This window comes from Ctenopharyngodon idella, chromosome 10 (genome assembly GCF_019924925.1).
Source record: "Ctenopharyngodon idella isolate HZGC_01 chromosome 10, HZGC01, whole genome shotgun sequence".
Taxonomy (NCBI): domain Eukaryota; kingdom Metazoa; phylum Chordata; class Actinopteri; order Cypriniformes; family Xenocyprididae; genus Ctenopharyngodon; species Ctenopharyngodon idella.
Window position 1 is genome coordinate 35667951 of NC_067229.1, and position 17197 is coordinate 35685147.

Genomic DNA, 17197 nt, shown 5'->3' on the forward strand with positions numbered 1-17197 from the left:
TGCAGCTTTTGCACATTTTTGAGTAATGCTCAGCTGCTGCACATACAGTATAGGGATGATTTTCAATAAATACACACTCTGGCCGCACACATTCACACTCTCATCCTCGGAGGTACTTCAGACTGTTTGATGAGATTCAGTTGCCATGGAGACAGCTGAAAGTGATTGATTGGCCAGCACCTGAAAAGTGCTCACCGAAACTTCTAGATCAACTGGTTATTTTTAAAGGCCCTATGGGAAATCTCAGCATGAAGGACGTGAATCAAGAGAAAGTTTGCTACATCTACACTGAAGGTCACTGCAAAAATACTGGCACAATTAAAGACGGCTCTTCCATTTGCGTCACACGTTAAAGCGTAGATTTGCACTAGAAGTTTGTGCTGGCACGGTTTTGGATGGATATCTGTCCTTCAGCTGAAGAAATAACTGTGAAAATAAGAATCATCATGAGAAATCAGAGATCAAATTAATATTTCTCCTTGGAGATGCGGCAAGGACAGTCATAAAGGCATCTCACATTTAATTCCACCCCTTTTCCATCAACAGAACGGAGCTGAAAATATTCTTCATTTATCAAACAAGAATGCCATTTTATAGCTCAACTTCTAAGCACGACATCAGCAATGTCAAGGTCATTGGTTTGATTCCAAAACGTACAGTGCATTCAGGGTGCACATTTTATCAGTAAGTTGCAGTATAGTCTGGCAAATATATAAATGTAGAGGTCAAATGTCTTTTTTGAGCATTCTGAGTTTTCACTTCACTGCCAGTTCAAATGAATCATTGTTCACTCCCTTGTACGCGTTGTTCCATGAACAGATCCTCTCTCAGGACTAGACATGACTCTATATCACACTGGGTCTCTCAGAGGGACGGAGACTGGACAGAAAGTTAAAGTCTGAGAAACATTGATACAAATGCTTGTCTGTAAACAAAGACAATGAGAAAGCGAGAAGCCATTTCGCAGACAATTTGTGCTGCGTCAGGATCATGTGAACTGAATACAAAGTGCAACAATGAGAAGAAGCCTCTCCTCGATGGACAATTACTGAATTTGGTCCTCTATGGCCATAATTTAAGATATGTATTTTAAAAAGTCTGTCTTTGGATGCAAATAAACAGAAGTTTAGGTATTGAGTTGGTCTACTACTAGAAATAAAGACACTACTATTTTAATCTCTGTTTACAAATAAGCACCTATAATAGCCTTGCAAATGTTTGTAAACTACTGAGTGCACTCATGAATTCAAATATTGGATGACTAGCGATTTAAACGGAGTACAACATCGCCCTCAAGTGGACGTTTGAATAAAACGTTTTTATATATTTCTCCAATGTATCACTTGTCTAAATAGTATCTCTGTCATACTATCAAACTAATCCAAATCAAGATTTAGGGGGACAAAATGACAACATTTTGTAAAAGAAAAACTAATTATTGGTGTCACAATTTCCTTACAATCCTTAATTTCAGCAATGATGCTGAAAATTCAGTTTTGTCATCACCAGAATAAATTACATTTTACATTTGTAACCCTGGATCACGAAACCAGTCATAAGCTCACAGGTATATTAGTAGCAATACCCAACAATACGTTCGTATGGGTCAAAATTATCGATTTTTCTTTTATGCCAAAAATCATTAGGATATTAAGTAAAGATCATGTTCCATGAAGATATATTTTTTTTAATTTCCTATTTTTGTGAGTGGATATGCATTGCTAAGGACTTCATTTGGACAACTTTGATTTTTTTGCACCCTCAGATTCCAGATTTTCAAATAGTTGTGTCTCGACCATATATTGTCCTGTCATAACAAACCATACATCAATGCAATTGAAAGGTTATTTATTCAGCTTTCAGATTATATGTAAATCTCAATTAAAAAAAAAAAAAAAAAAAAAAAAAAAAAATGGACCCTTATGGCTGGTTTTGTGGTCCAGGGTCACATTTATTTAAATAGAAAACTATTTTAAACTGCAATAATATTTCACAATATTACTATTTTTACTGTATTTTTGATTAAATAAATGCAGTGGTCAACATAAGATATATATACATAAACATAATAGGGCTTAAAAATCTTAAAATATATACATACAGTATAGTTAAAAAACACTCTTAGAACCTTATTTCATCTGAACTTTTTTAATATAAAGCTTTTGCTTTTATACAAACATCAAAGACATAAGGCTTTCTTTTTTTCTTTTTACATAAATTACATTTCAAATACACAGCAATACTGCGATTATATTGTCAGATTTTACACTATATTGTTGTTAATTAAAAAAAAATCTGCTACTGAAAATGAAGGTGAAAGTCCATTAAGATGAGTTTTAATCTGCTTTTCTCTCGTGAAAGAATATTTGTGAATATTAAATCTGGAATAAAAGGTGGGTAGTAAATGTTAAGTTCTGTACTAATCACTTTCCATAAAAGCCTCTACTTATGAGAAGGTCTCAATTTATTCCTATCTGTACAAAAACAAAAGGGCACACTAAAGACAGAGAAGAGACCATACACAACCCTGATGTCAGTGAGATCTTTTTACATGGCTGAACCCGCATATCCTGACTATGGCAGACAGTTAATTACAGATTTGATTGTTTTTGGTAGGATTTGAAATGACAGTAACCAAAAATAATCCAGCATCACCTTCTGAGATGGCCGACGTTGTGCTATAAACGACTGTCTGAATTTTCCTAACTTAACAAATAAGATTAAAAACAAAACAAAAATCTAATTAAAAACATTTTATGTTCTCAAAGCCAATCAGTTAATGCTGCAAACTATAAAACAGCAGGTCAAAATCCCAAAGAGTTCAGGAATTGCTGAGTTAGTGTGAACACATTCCTACTCTGTCGTTCTGCCCTTGAGAATCCAAAAAGCAACCATTATCCTATGAACCTCAAATCATCTTCAGATGAACCGATATTGAGATGATATTGTGCGTACATAGAAGTCACATCTTGCCTGCGGTAATTACATTGCAAAATGTTTCAGATCCACATCAACGTAAACATATAACTGCTTTCACACTTTCACTTCACATTTAATGACATTGAGCGCCAGGCCGAGAGAATGTAAGATAGAGAGATCGTGTGCAAGAGCTTTCCGTGCCTTTGTGTCATTGTTGGTCTATGGGAAGACATCTCACAGGTGCCCATGGGTCTGTCAGCCCAGCTGCACGTCCATGTCCATGGGATACAGCACGTATCTGGGGTCAAGTTTAGGCGTGAAGTCACCAAAGTGTCTGGAAGCATCGGTCCCGAAAACATCAAGCACTTTTCTGTTCATCAGAGCAAACCTGGACAAAGAAATCAATAACTTTATGTGTTCAAGAATTTATATGCATAATGAGACATATTAATCAATCATATTTTCCACTAATACACACCTGCCCTTTGTCAACCGCAGTAGAAACTTCCAGTATGATGGTCTCAGATTTTGCACTTCCATAACCGCCTGATCAGATCCACCCAGGGCATATTAAACAAAATTATTTTAAAATAAATCACATGAACTATGGGCATGTTACCAAAAGGTTTTTAAAATTTATTGCCTTGTAATTTAAAACCTCACAACCCTATTTTTGTCTTTGCTTAACTGAAACCACACTTGCCGTAATTCTCATTCAGTTCATGACTGAGTCATCAATAAGTCACATGGTCACAAACGGCTCCTGCATTTTAATGTAGTTTGTATTTTCCCTTGGTGTAAAACTGTCCTTGGGTATCCAGAAGGTGCTTTTAGGTAGATCTGAAAAAAAATATTTTAAACTCACCGCTTGAAAACAGATGGCGGTGGAGATGGCATAGATTACTGTGTCAGCCTCAGGGAAGTACGGAAACCTGCCTGCCTCGATCCCTTTGAAATACAATGTCTAAAAGACAGTCAATAGATTATTAACAGAGTAAACACATACATATACTGTATATGTAAATATTTTATATTATAAATAGTATATAAACTATTTTTGAAATCCAAAAATATCTCTTGAACCTTTATATGACCTGTATAAAATATGATTTGTGCTTTTTCATGGTTGTTTATGAATCATATTTAATATATAAAGTTTTTATGGTAATTTATTGACATAAAAATATATAAATACATTTTTAAAAGCATTTCTATTTCTATGATCATAAAGGAAATGTTTATTTTGCTTTGAGGATGTTGAAATAACGTTCAGTGCTGACAAAGGATTAAACCTGGTTATATATTTTTTTGTGTTTTTGCACGTCAGCAAATACATACAGCACATCATAGTTAATACATAATGCTTTCATTAATTGCATAATAATTTATTGACAAACATATTTGTCTTTCAGAAAGAAAATACAAAGGAATATTTGCTTTGAGGAAGGCAAACAAACTGCTGCTGCATAAATAGACATAAATAGGCCCTGTTTCCACCTGGTATTAAGACACGAGGGGGACACATACCCGTTTACACATGGTATTTTACATATGAATGCGCCCAGAGATGACGAAAAAACATACGGAGAGCAGCAGCTTTCGTTTCTACTCTGACAGCTGCAAGACTGGCCGAATGCGGTGAGTGCGTGTTAAAAATCTGGAATGGTAAGAGAACATTGTGCTTGGTACATTTTTCGTCTTCAAACCAAACTTGGGTCAACAGCCAACAAAGTTTAAATCCTGCCTGGCTAGCACACTTTCCATAATGTAAACGCATTAGGTCGGAGAGTAGGCGTCTTTAGTGGCTGTTCGAACACATTCGTCCACATGAGTGTTTCCACTACGAAAGCAATCCAGTATAATGTGTTTTTGACTACCTCTGGAAGTGGTCGAAAGTGGACAAGCTCAAAACATTTTACACTTGGATTTAGCATCGTCCACTTGTGATCTGATTGACCAAATCGTATCTTGATGAAGTGGATTGAGAATGATTGGCATGATTGAGAAGCCCTACTCATTTGAAACCACTAAAAAGCAAGAGAATCGTTACCTCCACTAGTTTGGAGAAGAGGTACATGGAGATGGTGGTGCTCTTGTAGAAGAACATTGACGTGCCAGCAAGAAAACCTGAAAAGATAAATGGAGAAAAAGGTGAGCTGAGAACATCTAATACCTGTGCAAAAGAAAACAAAAAAGGGTTCAAAACACAGTTTACCTGCTATGAGAGCGTGGAGCTCGTCGTCCAGGTTCCGCATCCATCTCAATAAACAGCTTGTGCCCTTTCATAAAATGGAAGTGAGATGAAATATCACATCTGAAAAAGCGTTACTAAGAAAGGTGAAGGAAACAGAGTTGCAGAGAAACTTGCTGTCTCATAGGAAAAACCAGTCCTGGATCTTAGTGGAGATGAAGTACCTTGTATATACTGACAAAAGATCCCAAGAAAGCTCCTAGCTGGAAGTTCTCTTTGTTGTAGAGCAGCCAGAGCAGACGAGAGGGTTTGGTGAAGGCCTGTCTGAATGCTGATGGAACCTTCAAACAGCACTGAATGAGGTAACCCACGCTGAACATCCGGATGAAACCCTTTAAAAACACAAAGTCATAAAGCAAACATCTCAGAAGCTGCTCTCCAGAAAACATCCAACAACTTTTCATCAACTGTCACAGTCAGTGAGCAAAGGGCACTGCTATATCGACAGAGCCTTTCACCCAGATAAACGCTACACGTTTATGCATTCACATTCTGTCTCTCTCCCGTTCAAACACATGTGCTCAGAACAAACAGATGAATGGTTTGAAAGACAGCGGGTTAGGAGGTCTCAGACTCTTACTTTAACACAGTAGGAGAAGCAGTTGTCTTGATAGTGTTTGCAACATCTATGCCTGGGTCCATGTTTGCATCTAAAAGGGACAACACATACACAATGAATGCAAATGCACAATACGTTATGAAGCAGGGGAACATTCGCACATGACAATGAAGCTGACTGTTGAACAACCAGGAATGAAAATTATCTCACAAAGTGGCAAATGCAAGTAAAACCCTTTTTTTGCCCAGTATTACATTTGTGGTCAGTAAGATTTTTTAGAGAATTTTTAAAAGAAATTAAATTTTAAAGATTTTTTAAAGAAATTAATACTTGTATTCAGCAAGGACACATTAAATTGATCAAAAGTGACAGTAAAGACTTTTATAATGTTAAAAAGATTTCCATTTCAAATAAATGCTGTTCTTTTGAACAATCCTGAAGAAATGTCTCACGTTTTCCACAAAAATATTAAGCAGCACAACTTATTGCAACTTTGATAATAGTAAGAAATATTTCCTGAGCTCAAAATGAACATATTAGAATGATTTCTGAAGGATCATGTGACACTTAAGACTAGAGTAATGATGCTGAAAATTCAGCTTTGCATCACAGGAATAAATTACATTTTTAAAATATATATTAAGACATTAAGTAATTTCAAATTGTTATAAATATTTCACAATACCGTTTTTAATGTATCTTTGATATCATTGCAGCCTTGGTGAGAATAATAGATTTTAAAAAAGTCATATTGACAAGAAAAAACTTTTAAATGGTATTGTGTATGTGTAGTTTATTTATATAATATATATTTCCTCGTATATATGTGCTAATGTTTTTTTAATTTGTATTTTATTACTGTGGTCAATACAATAAAATTGATCTCACAAAAAGAAAAATGAATAACATCACATTTGATAAAAGAGTAACTTAATTTACAATGAATTTTTTTTTTAATTAATTAATTTTTTATTTAATTTTTCATACTTTGACAGTTCTAAAAATACTTTTTTTTAAAATATATTTTTCTCTTAATTTTCATGAATTAAATATTCTTTAAATGTCTTTAAGTAATTATGTCTAAGAAAATTCTTAACTGTTCTTAACTGTTTTAATGCTTCATTATATCATTTTTTGGTATCAGATAGAATTCAATTAAATTTTCTGTCAACTTTGAAATGATTTCTATGGTATCCATCTCACACTCACATAGAGTCTAGGAGTTTGCGTGTAAATGCTCTGATGCAGCTCCCCCTGGAGGCAGGCGTGTGCTCTGGTCTCTCCTCCGGTGGCTGCGCGTCTCTCTCTGAGCCCTGTGTGTACGCATGCTCAGCCAGGCAAGAGTGTGTCGGGATCTCCTCCTTCCCAACTATAAATCTGCCACAGCCAGACACATAATCGCCTTTAACAGTCTGACTTTATACTCTGAACAGGGTGTTTCCTAGGGGGCCTTAGGATTAACAGAAAATCCTTGGGAATTTAAGATGTATGTACAGAAGACATATAAATCGATAAATAAACTTACTTTAAGGCAGAGAAAGCAAAGCCATTCAGTCCGTCTTTACATCTGAAGATAAAACCAGAAATTGAAAGGGTCAACGTTTGTAATCGAACAACTAGGTTTTTATATGTTCTGAAGAGTGTGCTTTTCCATCTTAAAGGGATAGTTCACCCAAAAATGAAGTTATTCAAAACCTGTATGAATTTCTTTCTTTTGCTGAACACAAAAGAAGATATTTTGAAGAATATGGTTAAGCAAAGAATTGATGGACCTCATCGACTTAAAAAAAAAAATACTAAGGAAGTCAATGGGGTCCATCAACTCTTTGGTTACCGACATTCTACAAAATATCTTCTTTTGTGTTCAGCAGAAGAAAGAAATTCATACAGGTTTGGAACAACTTGAGGGTGAGTAAATGATGACAGAATTTTCATTTCTGGGTGAACTATCCCTGTAATGCTGGTCCTGGAGGACCTCAGCAAGTCTTGGAGCCTCTTCTAATGAGATGATGTGTTAAATAAATGAGATAACCAATAAGCTGACCAACTGACCTGAAGAAAAACATGTAGAGAGATGCAGTCAAACAGAAGAGAAGAACCTGGGGGGAAAAAAATGGAAAATATGAGAGAGACATCACATGAAACTTTATGATCAGGTCAGGGCTAGATCAAAGCAACAATGCTTTTGCAAGCATGTAAAGTGGTGTTATATCAACAGCACTAAATGATCTCACTGCATGATGTAATAAAAATCCAGATACACTGCCGTTCAGTGGTTTGGGGTTGGTAAGATTTTCAAAAGTCTCTTATGCTCACCAAGGCTGCATTTATACAGTAAAAACACTAATATTGTGAAATATTACAAAATAAAATCTATTAAAATAGAAAAGGTTTTTTTTAATGTCATTTATTCCTGTGATGGCAAAGCTGAATTTTCAACATCATTACTCCAGTCTTCAGTGTCACATGATCCTTGAGAAATCATTCTAATATGCTGATTTGCTGCTTTAGAAGTATTTATAATTATCAATGTTGAAAACAGTTGTGCTGTTTAAAAGTTTTGTGAAAACCGTGATACATTGTTTTAGGATTCATTGATGAATGGAAAGTTCAAAAGAACATTTATTTGAAATAGAAATGTTTCTAACACTATAAATGTCTTTACTGTTGCTTTTAATCAATTGAATGCATCCTTGCTGAATAAAAGTATTAATTTCTTTCAAAAAAAAAAAAAAAAAAAAAAATCTTACTAACCTCGGTAGAGTAAACTGTAACGTACCTCTCCATGTTTCATAGGCTTAACAAGACCCCTTGTGACAGCCATCCGAAAAATCGTCTCCGTTGCCTGGAAATGACACAGAGCACTTAAGATCAAAATCAGCTGAGGGTTCCTTGAAACAGACCATTTTTAATCACAGCTTTCCAGAAAAAGTAACATAAGTGACAGATAACAGATGCATTGTTGACTACTGCCAGGAAATGGTCATGCAAGTATGAAAGAACTGTCAGGAAGACTTAACACAGTGGAACTGAAAAGAAGCGATGCTGAATTGTCTTACCAGGTTTGCCATGTAAATTGTTAGAAGTCCTCTCCTGCATAAGACGACAGACAAATTACATAACATCTGCACACAGTGAACTTGTAATAACACAAAACAATGTCACAAAAACTCAATTAGTCATATATAAAGAGATCTTAAGGCCCAGTCACACCAAGGACGATAACAATAAATTTTTAATAATCATTCTGATTATATGAGAATAAAAACATCCACACCACAACTATAACAATACTGACAAAGACGAACAATATTGTTGGAATCACTTTCAGAACAAGCGTTGTCTCATAAATGATGGAAAAGTTAAAGAGCTCAATTGGTGTGGATGATAATATAGTTTTCTTTATATTTACCATCCATTGTGTGAATGGGTCTTTAATCTTCTCCATCAGAGAAAATTTCCATATGCAAGTTCAGTGTAAATGTGGTTTAAACTTTGCATGAAATTTGTACAAAAAAAGGCCAAAGGAAATCTGATCAGCATGTAAGGAAAACGTCAGGGCTAACCTGCTTTTCCGCTCTATTAGTATGGCGATGTATGAGGCCGGCAGTGCGGCCCCAAAGCCTGCTGACCAGGAGTAGAAACGTCCCAACAGCTTACTGAATAGAAGAAAAAAAAGAAACAATGGAAAGGACAGCAGGTCATTTGTGATTATAAACTACACAACAGTGCTTTCAACCGAGGATAATATCGCTGCTGAATATTTGTCTCATTTAAATTTATTGACACAATCAAGTGAACTACATTTCATTAAGCTGACCGGTCATGCAGAATAATGGTCATAAATCCAAAAGTTTATCTCACTGCATAATTTATTTGATGTGTCAATGGTCTTAACAATCCTATTTGGACGAATATGTGTGTAGACTCTGAACAGCTGATAAGGAGAGGGATTCAAAGGTTGCTTTACAGCTCTTCTTCCAACAACAGTACACGTGGGACAGCAAACGTTTCCAAGTATTGCTTGTTAGCAGAATTTTGTTAAGATTACCGGAGAATGCAGAAAAACGCAATGTAAAGGCCTCCATTTGCGGTCAGGAAAGACGTGGATTGCAGGATCTCAGGAAGCAGCCTTTTCTTGTAATAATCCTTTTTCCTTCTTCTTAAAATGGCTGCAATCTGGAACACAGAAAAAAAAATTCTATTGCATACAAAGGAAATGTTCTGTTATTCAAAGAAATCCATTTCTGATTTTACTCTGAGCTTTTAAAGTCACCATAAAACTAAAATGGACAATTCTTATTTTTTTATAGAATATTGGAATATTTATTATAAATGACTTATGCATGCACATCATTATTTTTATTTTAATTCACATGCCCTCATAATCTTTAATCAAAATAACTTTCCCTTCCTCTTGCAGCAACATCTCTTTTCTGATGACGTGTTTCCTGGTGCAAGGGCGGGACAACTTGTCACTCACATGAGATCGACCAATAGCAAACAACAATGATCCAACCATTCAATCAATTCTTCATGGACAAAATCAAGTTTCGCCCTACATTCTTTCTTGTTTGAGAAGTTGGCAACTTCTGTTTCATGCCAACTTTAAAAAAAAAATAAGAGCTTATGTGACACAACAGAGAGCTTATGTGACACAATAGACTACAGATTCAATGACATTAACTGTTACATATGTGGGAGCACTAAACAAACACATTGGTTTCTGTAACATGCTGACACTCTGTGGTTTGTCACCCAAATACCACTGTCCTACTGTCTAACGATAGACTGAGCCATAGTTTTTGCGAAACTGACTCGAATGCCAGCACTGCAACCCTACAGTTCAGTTGTTGCGCCACTATGAACTGAAGTTTTGCAATGGAAGCAAATGACACATCCAAAGTTGACACAATGATGATCCCTCTGTCAGATCAACAAAGACTGACAGCCAGTTATGCCAAGTCATCACATGCAAGTAAATACAAGAAAACATTCCCTGATGGAGAATAAATATACTAATATAATAATACTAATATAAATATACTAATATACCAACAACCTGAAGTTAAAGTCACCATGAAATCAAAATAGACAATTCTTTTTATGGAATATTGCAGTATTTAGTATAAATGATTTGTCCGTGCACATAATTATTAGGGCCTGAGCACCAATGGTTGCTAACTACCAGTTTATTTAATGAGGAGAAATTCATGAACAAATCGTTCAGATGATTCATGAACGAATTGTTCAAGTCGGTGTGATATTGAGATTATGACTCCCTGCTTCTCCCTATGAGAGTTAGGATTAAGTGTGGTCTTTAGAGATAGGGACCAATAGGTAGCAGCCTCCCCACTGAATGAACCAATCAGAAGTAAGGGAGTCAAAATTTCACGTGGAGTAAGAAATTCACTAGAACGATTCAACCGATTCATTGAAAAGATCCAAAACTCCAAAAACGATTCGTTCACGAATCTGACATAAATATTGGTAAGTTTTAATGCGAGCCAGTGAACATCCTTGCCAAATAAAACATCTCAACCTAAACTTTGCTTTGGTAAACAGTAATAGTCCATCTTAAATCTGCAGTTTCAGTTTAATGAGAATGATTGTGCAAAGCCAATAGACACACCAGGAAGTTTCTCATTAAATGAAGTGAGGCATGCATCATTTAAATTCAAGACCATAATTTAAAGAACACTGAAATGCGAAAACAAAAGCGAAAGTGCTTAAGTTTTGCACAAAGTTCCGCAACAAGCATTTGACAGTTTGATCAGTATCATTCAGCAGCTCTCTCTTTCATCCATGTTAATCTGAGTATGACACCACTCTAACGACCTTTCCCGAACACTTTAAATGCTAGTAAATATAAAACACGACAGGTTGAGACACACTTTTGCGTTTTTATTTCTAAATAACTTAGCAACTGTTACGGGCCCTCGTATCGTCCTGCAGAACTCAGATGTAGCTGCCAGGCTAACTGCGCCCTTGCCAGGGCGAATTAACGGTTAGATCCGCGCAATTACACTCACCAGATACAGAGGAGCATATATCTTGAATGAGACTTCCAGAGCACCAGCTGTCACCTGGAGGGTGGAGGTCGTACATGAGGGACTCCATGTGTGTCCTATCTCATAGCAGCTATGCGGTATGGACTTGCTGAGAGCAGCCATGTTTAGCACTGCATTACAGGAGCGCTCGTCCACTGTTTCTTGCAAGAGCGCTCCCGATGGACGGACGCGCGCACCCAGGGAGGGCAGAACATTAGAAATAACCAGATACCATAACTGCCACAGTTATTGTTTCCACAGTAATTACATTTATTAATTTATTATGGAATAATGAATTAATAGTTATATTATAATTTAAGAATTGTAATGATATTAATAATTTACATTAGTCATTTAGCAGACGCTTTTATCCAAAGCGACTTACAAATGAGGAGACTAGAAGCAATCAAACCAACCATAGGGCAACAATATGCAAGTACTGTGAAGTACAGTCCAATTAGTCTAGCACACATTACACGTAGTTAATTAATTTCAGAAAGATTCGGAAAATTTCTGTTGTATTTTGTAGCTGGAGAGTGTGATGTGATGTATAATAATTTTAGAATGATATTGGCTTTGAAATTAGCTTTTATTGCTATAATTAGTGTGCGCAATATAATTAGTGTTTCTTTTGAAATTCATCTCATATCTATAAATTACATATAAAACTTTAATTTATTATAAATAGCCTATAAAAGGTCATAAAACGAAACAAATGACCATTAGACGTCAGTCACAGTTACGTCACTTGCAGCTGCGCGCACATAGTGGTGGCAGAAAAATAGTGGTAGACCTAACAAGTGGAGAAAAGTGGGCAAAATCCACAGAATAAGAGAAACACTTTTTTGTTGTGCCTTTGGATGTCAGAATCGGAATGCAAAAGATATAGTCTTCATTTTACTTAAGTAAAGTTGGCCGCATATTCACAGATTCGAATTTCCCGAGTCAATAACTCCTGAGCTAAACGCTGTTACTACACAAACAACACCTCTTTTCTATCGTAGTAATGTAGAGAGGCAGCTACAACCCAAATTTCCTCAAAATCAGCTTTCCTCCGCGGTGGACAAAATACATAAGTCTCTATGTGCGGACGACTGAGAGACAGATTCCAAGGGACCGTCTGCAAAGTGCAAAACCCGAAAAGCGAATACTACAAAAACAGTCAATAACTTCACTGTAATACACTGTACTGTCACCAAATTCAGCTCACGCATCACTGATGTCCTGATAGTTATACTACAACACTTATTTTGAGAAACCTTGCTTTTTGATTATTTTTATTGTTTGCATTATGAACAATATACAACAATATACATTTCGCTGTGATGTAAACTTCAATGTGTAAATCAGCTTTTGTCAAACACATGTAATCCTGCTGCTTATATAAGAGCTATTACAGATATTGTTAAACTCTACAGGTGCTGGTCATATAATTAGAATATCATCAAAAAGTTGATTTCTTTCACTAATTCCATTCAAAAAGTGAAACTTGTATATTATATTCATTCATTACACACAGACTGATATATTTCAAATGTTTATTTCTTTTAATTTTGATGATTATAACTGACAACTAAGGAAAATCCCAAATTCAGTATCTCAGAAAATTAGAATATTGTGAAAAGGTTCAATATTGAAGACACCTGGTGCCACACTCTAATCAGCTAATTAACTCAAAACACCTGCAAAGGCCTTTAAATGGTCTCTCAGTCTAGTTCTGTAGGCTACACAATCATGGGGAAGACTGCTGACTTGACAGTTGTCCAAAAGACGACCATTGACACCTTGCACATGGAGGGGAAGACACAAAAGGTTATTGCAAAAGAGGCTGGCTGTTCACAGAGCTCTGTGTCCAAGCACATTAATAGAGAGGCGAAGGGAAGGAAAAGATGTGATAGAAAAAAGTGTATAAGCAATAGGGATAACCGCACCCTGGAGAGGATTGTGAAACAAAACCCATTCAAAAATGTGGGGGAGATTCACAAAGAGTGGACTGCAGCTGGAGTCAGTGCTTCAAGAACCACTACGCACAGACGTATGCAAGACATGGGTTTCAGCTGTCGCATTCCTTGTGTCAAGCCACTCTTGAACAACAGACAGCGTCAGAAGCATCTCGCCTGGGCTAAAGACAAAAAGGACTGGACTGCTGCTGAGTGGTCCAAAGTTATGTTCTCCGATGAAAGTAAATTTTGCATTTCCTTTGGAAATCAGGGTCCCAGAGTCTGGAGGAAGAGAGGAGAGGCACACAATCCACGTTGCTTGAGGTCCAGTGTAAAGTTTCCACAGTCAGTGATGGTTTGGGGTGCCATGTCATCTACTGGTGTTGGTCCACTGTGTTTTCTGAGGTCCAAGGTCAACGCAGCTGTATACCAGGACGTTTTAGAGCACTTCATGCTTCCTGCTGCTGACCAACTTTATGGAGATGCCGATTTCATTTTCCAACAGGACTTGGCACCTGCACACAGTGCCAAAGCTACCAGTACCTGGTTTAAGGCCATGGTATCCCTGTTCTTAATTGGCCAGCAAACTCGCCTGACCTTAACCCCATAGAAAATCTATGGGGTATTGTGAAGAGGAAGATGCGATATGCCAGACCCAACAACGCAGAAGAGCTGAAGGCCACTATCAGAGCAACCTGGGCTCTTATAACACCTGAGCAGTGCCACAGACTGATCGACTCCATGCCACGCCGCATTGCTGCAGTAATTCAGACAAAAGGAGCCCCAACTAAGTATTGAGTGCTGTACATGCTCATACTTTTCATGTTCATACTTTTCAGTTGGCCAAGATTTCTAAAAATCCTTTCTTTGTATTGGTCTTAAGTAATATTCTAATTTTCTGAGATACTGAATTTGGGATTTTCCTTAGTTGTCAGTTATAATTATCAAAATTAAAAGAAATAAACATTTTAAATATCAGTCTGTGTGTAATGAATTAATATAATATACAAGTTTCACTTTTTGAATGGAATTAGTGAAATAAATCAACTTTTTGATGATATTCTAATTATATGACCAGCACCTGTATGGTCTCTGTACTTGCTTTAGCTCAATGCACAATGCACAATACCAAGGGATATGTCCGCTCGGTATTTGTGCTTCTGTCATCCCAAGGCATTTTATGTGGAACCATCTTGTGCAGGTTCCACACTGAATCTATAAGGGGGAAAATATGTAATTATATCTATAAAATATTTGCTTTAGGAATCCTGTAATGCATAAACATATTGAAATATTTAATTACTTTAAATTTATCCATAGATAACTTCAACTTTCAAATTATCCACTACAATGTCTACTGTACAGTTTTATACAATTAAAGTATAAATCTCACCCAAACAGCAGCACAGCTTTGAGTAGGTCCTTGTTTCCACAAAAGGAGCAGCAATCTGTGTTTGGAACTGGAAAAAAAAAAAAAAAAACCTGAACCTGAACATGTTTTGCTTTAGTGTTATCTGACATAATTAAGATATTTTTTCTGACACAGTTTAACTCTGAGATCTTGTCATATTTTATTAACATTTTTTTAAACTATAGTGAATAAACTGTAATAATGAATAAAATGTATAAGGTGCCCAAATAAATGTGGGTTTGACTGTATATATAGTATATACAGTATATACACAGACGCTCACACACAACCTGTTAAGTTTGCAGGAAGTATACGGAAATTTTAAATACAATAATACCTGATCCTTTTAGAATGACTTCAGCCATGTCTCTTCTTTGCTTATTAAGTGATTCTTGTGACGGGTCAATTTCAAACATTTGTGGAATGTTTGGGAATTCTTTCGCTGTCCTCTTGGCCATCTGTACGGATGGCATAACACATGTACTGTCTCTTATAGAGTAAAAATACAGTGCATGTTGTCACATCTATCTTAATTTTAATATGTTTCTTAGAATTACCTCCATTACAAAGACTCCACAGTTGGTGGTATCTTTTTGAAAGGTGTGGACAATCTTTCCAGGCTTCCACCTGATGTCCACCCAGTCCTCCTTTCCGAGTCGGTTTCTACGCATCTTGAAATACTCTCTAAAATATAAAATTATAGTGATTTATCATTTACTTTTGCCTCATTAATATATTTCACCTATTTTCCATAATCTATCTTTTATTACCCAAATTTGTAGCACAAATGTACATATTTTCCCCCTTATAGATTCAGTGTGGAACCTGCACAAGATGGTTCCACATAAAATGCCTTGGGATGACAGAAGCACAAATACCGAGCGGACATATCCCTTGGTATTGTGCATTGTGCATTGAGCTAAAGCAAGTACAAAGACCATAGAGTTTAACAATATCTGTAATAGCTCTTATATAAGCAGCAGGATTACATGTGTTTGACAAAAGCTGATTTACACATTGAAGTTTACATCACAGCAAAATGTATATTGTTGTATATTGTTCATAATGCAAACAATAAAAATAATCAAAAAGCAAGGTTTCTCAAAATAAGTGTTGTAGTATAACTATCAGGACATCAGTGATGCGTGAGCTGAATTTGGTGACAGTACAGTGTATTACAGTGAAGTTATTGACTGTTTTTGTAGTATTCGCTTTTCGGGTTTTGCACTTTGCAGACGGTCCCTTGGAATCTGTCTCTCAGTCGTCCGCACATAGAGACTTATGTATTTTGTCCACCGCGGAGGAAAGCTGATTTTGAGGAAAATTGGGTTGTAGCTGCCTCTCTACATTACTACGATAAAAAAGAGGTGTTATTTGTGTAGTAACAGCGTTTAGCTCAGGAGTTATTGACTCGGGAAATTCGAATCTGTGAATATGCGGCCAACTTTACTTAAGTCTTCAACTTTATAGAATATTATTGTTGAAGACGCCCTTTCGAAGCTAAACGCACACGTTTATGTTGCAAGTCACAGACTGGACTGATGAAACCTGCGATGATTAGTCTACTATTAAAGCATGAATTTAAAGTAAACAGTCTACATAATATTAACATATGCAGTTCATAAAGGACATAGGCTACATAGCAGTTACAGAATGAAAAGGGGGGGGGGGGAGACAGAATAACGAGTATATCTCACAATTCTGTTGTTTCTTATAAGAATTGTGAGATAAAAACTCGAAATTACCTTTTTTTTATTATTCTTTTATTCCGTGGCTTCCACAGACTGCTACAGCAAAGCTGTCATTTTCTGCCACCAGGTAGGCTCCGCCCACAAAAACGTCATCGCTGTTTGCAAACACAAAAGTAGGTCTTTTAATTGCAGCTCCATCTTTCAGAATCACATGACAACAGACATGAAGATCATGTGCTCATCAGTAACACAAATGTACACCAGTAAACTACTCCAACACTTGCTCTTTTACACTTACTTGTGCTAGTTTGTGTTATACAGACTAAAACTGCTCAAATGTACAGGGTCGTCCCAGACAAAAGCATCTTCTAAAGGA

General features: G+C 36.3%; 1 protein-coding gene across 1 annotated transcript; it reads right to left on the reverse strand.

The window, feature by feature from the left end:
- Window positions 1-2129: 2129 nt before the first annotated feature.
- On the reverse strand, window positions 2130-11962 carry tmem135 (transmembrane protein 135). Its single transcript, XM_051910329.1, has 15 exons — window positions 11762-11962; window positions 9781-9908; window positions 9296-9388; window positions 8789-8822; window positions 8509-8574; window positions 7782-7828; window positions 7255-7296; window positions 6939-7106; window positions 5751-5820; window positions 5335-5502; window positions 5135-5198; window positions 4970-5046; window positions 3785-3883; window positions 3398-3465; window positions 2130-3307 (listed from the first exon to the last, which is right to left on the reverse strand). Exons 1-15 carry the CDS (start codon window positions 11900-11902, stop codon window positions 3175-3177), a joined length of 1398 nt encoding a protein of 465 aa, XP_051766289.1. The 5' UTR covers window positions 11903-11962; the 3' UTR covers window positions 2130-3174.
- Window positions 11963-17197: the final 5235 nt, after the last annotated feature.